This window comes from Impatiens glandulifera, unplaced genomic scaffold (assembly GCF_907164915.1).
Source record: "Impatiens glandulifera unplaced genomic scaffold, dImpGla2.1, whole genome shotgun sequence".
Lineage (NCBI taxonomy): Eukaryota > Viridiplantae > Streptophyta > Magnoliopsida > Ericales > Balsaminaceae > Impatiens > Impatiens glandulifera.
The window spans coordinates 1-6178 of record NW_025919059.1 but is presented as its reverse complement, the minus strand read 5'-3'; the positions used below and the strand labels follow the sequence as shown (position 1 = coordinate 6178).

The window sequence follows — 6178 nt, the reverse complement described above, 5'->3', positions numbered from 1 at the left end:
TTCTGATGGAATATTAGGGTTTATCTTTGATATCTTTCTTCAATTTGCAATTCCGATTGAGAGAAATAGTTGCATAATGAATTCGTATTGTTCTGCCAATCGATAATTTGATATTTCTTTCTTTGGCAGTATTCTTAGCTACTGTTCATACTTTAGAAAGACGATTCATCTAGTATCTGAGAGATCTACGTACGCTGTTTCACATAGTTCTGTATAGATGGCAAAATCGAACGAAAGTGGTGATAAGAATGTTGAAGATGCAGAGGTTCCTCCTGAAAGTGGTGATGAGAACGTTAAAGATGAAGAGATAACTCTGGAAAGTGAAGAGGTTTCTTCGGAAAGTGGTGATAAAAACGTTGAAGATGAAGAGGTTTCTTCGGAAAGTGGTGATAAAAACGTTGAAGATGAAGAGGTTTCTTCGGAAAGTGGTGATAAAAACGTTGAAGATGAAGAGGTTCCTCAAGCAAAAAAGAAGAAAATGACTAAATCTGGTGTAAAAAAGCAGGAAAGTGCTGGAACTAGTGTAGGAACATCTTCTGAAAGACAAAGAAACCCTAGTAAAGGAAAGGAAAAGAGAGTTGGCATGAGAAAGAGCTTAAGACTTGAACTGCAATGTAGTGGTGGTCCAAGTGGAAGATCAACTGATGGAATGGGGAATAAGAAAGGGAGCTTAAGAATTCGCGATAAAAGTCAGGAAACTCGAACCACTTCTAAATCTGGAAGAACCCCTGGTAAAGATGCAAAGAGAAAGATAACTGGAATTGGAAAGAAAGGTAATGCTGCTGCTGCTGCTGGTTCATCAAGTGGAAGACAAACTAGTAAAGATGCAAAGACAACTTTAAAGAAAGTTAATGCTGCTGCTGCTGGTTCATCAAGTGGAAAACAAACTAGTAAAGATGCAAAGACAACTTTAAAGAAAGGTAATGCTGCTGCTGCTGGTTCATCAAGTGGAAAACAACCTAGTAAAGATGCAAAGACAACTTTAAAGAAAGGTAATGCTGCTGCTGCTGGTTCATCAAGTGGAAAACAAACGAGTAAAGATGCAAAAACAAAGAAAGGTAAAGCTGCTGATGCTGGTGGTGGTTCATCAAGTGGAAAAGAAACCAATGAAACTGGGAAGAACAAGAAGACTGAAACTAATGCTGGAGGAAGCTCGGGTAAAGATGAAAAGGGGAAGACGAAAAAGAAAGTTGAAAAAAGTGATGAGAAATCTTCAAAATCAGGAGGAACCTCTGGTAAAGATGGTAATAAAGGACATGTAGAAGGAGAAGTGGCAAAGACAAAGAGCCCGGGAATTGAAAAGATAGATGGTGGAGCTTCGAGTGGAAAAAGTTCAGGAAGTGAATATAACTTGCGCAAAAGAAAAAGGTCTGATGAATCTTCGCCCGAGAAAGGTGCAGGCATCTCTTCCTCAAAGAAACCAAAAACAGGGGAGAGTTCTTCTGGAAGCAAAAAGGAATCAACTTCTTCTAAGAAGGATTCTTCAAAGAGAAAATCTCCTTCTGCTGGAAAAAAGTAGTTCAAATTCCAGGTAACTTTGTCTTCTTAATTGCTAGTGTGAACAATTAGATTGTCTCTAAACAACTTAGATTTTAACATGTTTTTCGTTGTTCATGTCGAAATAAAGAAACTTTCATTGAATTCTGGTTATGAAATTTGCATAGTTTTTAGATCTATCTGACAAGAATGAATGTTTTGAGCCCTCACCCACCACAATTAGTATACATCAACATCTTTTCTTAAGTATATCTGCATTTAAAATGGTTGGTTCACTTATAACTTATAAGAGACTTGCACTGTGTGACATATTATTTTAAAATCTCAATTTCAAATACCCACTACAAAATCAATGGTATCCTTCGTAATTTTATTAGGACGCTTTCTGATATTCGTTTCGGAAGGTCGGTTGAGTCGGTCGGGAAGTTATAAGAGAAGTTTATGGGCAGGTCAACCCACAATCCGATCCAAGTATCTATTACTCTCACATATATATTCAAATTAACCACAGTTCTCGACCGTCAATCCGGACATTTTAAAAATTAAACATCATATATATATATATATATATATTTGAAAAGTTTAACTTATATTGTTAAAACGTCCCGCATTCATCAAATTTGGTGTTAATTTAAAATATAGTCTTATTAGCCTAGTTGTTTAAAAGGTTGTACTTATTTTTGTTAGGTTTCAAGTTCGAAATACACATATAATATTTTTAATTTTATTTTTAACCGTTTTAAGTTTATGGGCGGGTCAATCCACAATCTGACCCAAGTATCCATTTACATATATATCAAAATTAACCAAAATTAATGACTCGGTAATCCGAACACTTTAAAAATTAAGTATCATTATATATATAGATCATTTAACATGTTTGTAGTTAAAACGTCTCTTGTTCATCAAATTTGGTGTTGAATTTAAAATATAGTCTTATTAGTCTAGTTGTTTAAAGGGTTGTACTTGTTTTTGTTAGGTTTCAAGTTCGAAATACACATATAACATTTTTAATTTTATTTGTAACCGTTTTAAGTTTATGGGCGAGTCAATCCACAATCCGACCCAAGTATCCATTTACTTTCACGTATATATCAAAATTAACCAAAATTCTTGACTCGGTAATCCGAACACTTTAAAAATTAAGTATCATTATATATATAGATTATTTAACATGTTTGTAGTTAAAACGTCTCGCGTTCATCAAATTTGATGTTGAATTTAAAATATAGTCTTATTAGTCTAGTTGTTTAAAGGGTTATACTTGTTTTTGTTAGGTTTCAAGTTCGAAATACACATATAACATTTTTAATTTTATTTGTAACCGTTTTAAGTTTATGGGCGAGTCAATCCACAATCCGACCCAAGTATCCATTTACTTTCACGTATATATCAAAATTAACCAAAATTCTTGACCCGGTAATCCGAACACTTTAAAAATTAAGTATCATTATATATATAGATTATTTAACATGTTTGTAGTTAAAACGTCTCGCGTTCATCAAATTTGATGTTGAATTTAAAATATAGTCTTATTAGCCTAGTTGTTTAAAGGGTTGTATTTGTTTTTGTTAGGTTTCAAGTTCGAAATACGCATCACATTTTTAATTTTATTTTTAAACGTTTTAAGTTTATGGGCGGGTCAATCCAAAATCTGACCCAAGTATCCATTTAATCTCACATATATATTAAAATTAACCAAAATTCTTGACCCGGTAATCCAAACATTTTAAAAATTAAGTATTATTATACATATAAATTATTTAACATGTTTGTATTATTTTCTTATTTTTATTTATTTTGTTTTCTAATCTCGTGTTTTTTCATTATGTTTGAACAAATATTATCATTTTTTAATATAATAGACAATTTTCAAAAAGAAAAACAATCTAACATAAATAGTCACAAGGTGTGCCAAAAACATGCATTATTTTAAAATTTCAAAATTTATGTTTCACTATATACCAATTTTAGAAAATAGGTGGACTTTTCCTTCTTTCTTTTCATTATTTTTAACTTACTCTTTAAAATAATTATTTTTTTATGAATGTGGTAAATAATAGAACATATAATTTGAAACATAACATGATAAGTAAGGACTTCTTTCTTAACCTCTTTCTTAATACTTAGTTTTAGCAATAAATGTAGATCTCAGTAATAACACATCATAAATTATTTGTGTTTTTTTCTATTGTAAAGAATTTATTGATAATTTAGTGGAAGTAAAGAATTGCATATTAAAATAATAGTTTGTAAACAATAAAAAAATAACATTTATAAAATGAATATAATCAAAGGAGATTTAATATTAAAATATCACACAAGAGAACGATTGAACCAAGTAATCACCAAGTCCCAAGGGTTGGGTATAGCTGTGACTCCTTATACAATTTTTATTTTTCAATTATTCTTAAGATTTTTTTAATTAACCACTTTAAATTATTCCAAACTATTCATATTTTTATTTCCATTTTTAACTAATCACTCTTTTCTCTTTAAATTCACCGATTATCCAATTTTATAATTATAATATATATAATTAAGATTAAATCTATAAAATTTAAAAAAATTATTTATGAAAACATCAAAAAAAAAAAAAATATCGATTAACATAAGTTTTCTTTGGTCAAAAAATTCCTTAAAAAAAATCGAGAAGTTTGGCTTTATGACTTTTCTACATTGGGGTGCCTCGTTTTTATTTTCACTATTCAGATTTGAGTTGGTGCTGTGTTTTGTTCGATTCAACATATTATTTAGCCGGATCGAATTTGCATCCGAATTTTTGTAATTCGATTAATATTCTCAACGGTTGGTGGGTCGTTTGCTGCTTACACCGTTCAATTATCTTTGTGATCATTTCTCGAGTCCGTGTACGTCCCCTTCTTAATAATAAATGAGATGAAGTTATCCGATCTAAAGTTGTTTTTGATTTTTCTAATAAAATGTCTCTGAAACTTATACTTTAAATGAAGCCTCACTTACATGTATCCTCTCATTATTTATATGAGTTTCTTATTTTTTTTACTATATATATGTTGATTTTCAGTTATTACTTGATAAAATATTTTTCGGCGTTGTTTTTCAACTCTCTATCAAGGACAATTTTCACTGTCGCTTAAAATATTTTGTAGAGATTTTTTGAATACTGTTTGGTTTGTTTAGCTTATTTTACTTAATCAATCATCATTACAAATATTTGGAGTTACCTTACAAAAGTAACATGATTGTTGGATTTTTAATTATAATTATAATTATAATAAATTTGTCAATATTATATTATTATTTAACGAGGAGTGAGAGGAGAATTTGGGAGAGAGAATAAGTGAGAGAATGATGTGCCACCACCTCTCGTTGGTTGAGAAAATGAAAAAGTAGGAGGAAAGAGAGAAAAGAGAGAAATTATTTGATTTTTTCAGTCAATCAAATTGCGTCAGGTTATTCTCTCTCATATTTTCTCATCCAAGGTGGGATTGTGGGTTGACCTGCCCATAAACTTAAAACGGTTAAAAATAAAATTAAATATGCTATATGTATGATTGGAACTTGCAACTTAACAAAACAAGTAAAACCCTTTAACCAACTAGACTAAGAACACTTTATATTTTAAATTCAACACCAAATTTGATGAACGTGGGACATTTAAAAAATATAAGTTCAACTTTTTAACTAATTAATCTATATATATAAAGATGCTTATTTTTTAAAGTGTCCGGATTATCGGGTCGAGAACTGTGATTAATTTGGATATATATGTGAGAGTAAATTGATACTTGGGTCGGATTGTAGGTTGACCCGCCCATAAACTTAAAACGGTTAAAAATAAAATTAAATATGTCGAGAGCTGTGGTTAATTTGGATATATATGTGAGAGTAAATTGATACTTGGGTCGGATTGTAGGTTGACCCTCCATAAACTTAAAACGGTTAAAAATAAAATTAAATATGCTATAGGTATGGTTCGAATTTGCAACCTAACAAAACAAGTACAGCCCTTTAACCAACTAAACTAATAATACTTTATATTTTAAATTCAACACCAAATTTAATGAACGCGGGACATTTTAACAATATAAGTTCAACTTTTTAACTAACTAATCTATCTATATATAATGATGCTTAATTTTTAAAGTGTCCGGATTATCGGGTCGAGAGTTTTGGTTAATTTGGATATATATGTGAGAGTAAATGAATACTTGGGTCGGATTGTGGTTTGACCCGCCCATAAACTTAAAACGGTTAAAAATAAAATTAAATATGCTATAGGTATGGTTCGAACTTGCAACATAACAAAAATAAGTACAACCCTTTAACCAACTAGACTAATAACACTTTATATTTTAAATTCAACACCAAATTTGATTAACGCGGGACATCTTAACAATATAAGTTCAACTTTTTAACTAACTAATATATATATATATATATATATATAAAAGGAAAAAAGCTCACTTAGACGTATTCACTTAGACGTATGTACTTGTACAACTAGCTCACTTAAACGTATGTACTAATAAAATGTCATTTAAACGTACGTACTATCAAAAATTGGGTCATTTAGCCGGTTTTAGTAACCATGGTTAAGTTTTATTTTTAAATTTATATATTTATTAATTAAATATTAATATATTTTCTCTCTCTTTCTTTTTCATTTATTATTTCATTTATTACTAATAAATTAACA

General features: G+C 30.0%; 1 protein-coding gene across 1 annotated transcript; it reads left to right on the top strand.

The window, feature by feature from the left end:
* Positions 1–217: 217 nt before the first annotated feature.
* LOC124917385 (uncharacterized transmembrane protein DDB_G0289901-like) lies at positions 218–1519 on the top strand. The gene has a single exon (XM_047457831.1). It carries the CDS (start codon positions 218–220, stop codon positions 1517–1519), a length of 1302 nt encoding a protein of 433 aa, XP_047313787.1.
* The last annotated feature ends 4659 nt before the right edge of the window (positions 1520–6178 follow it).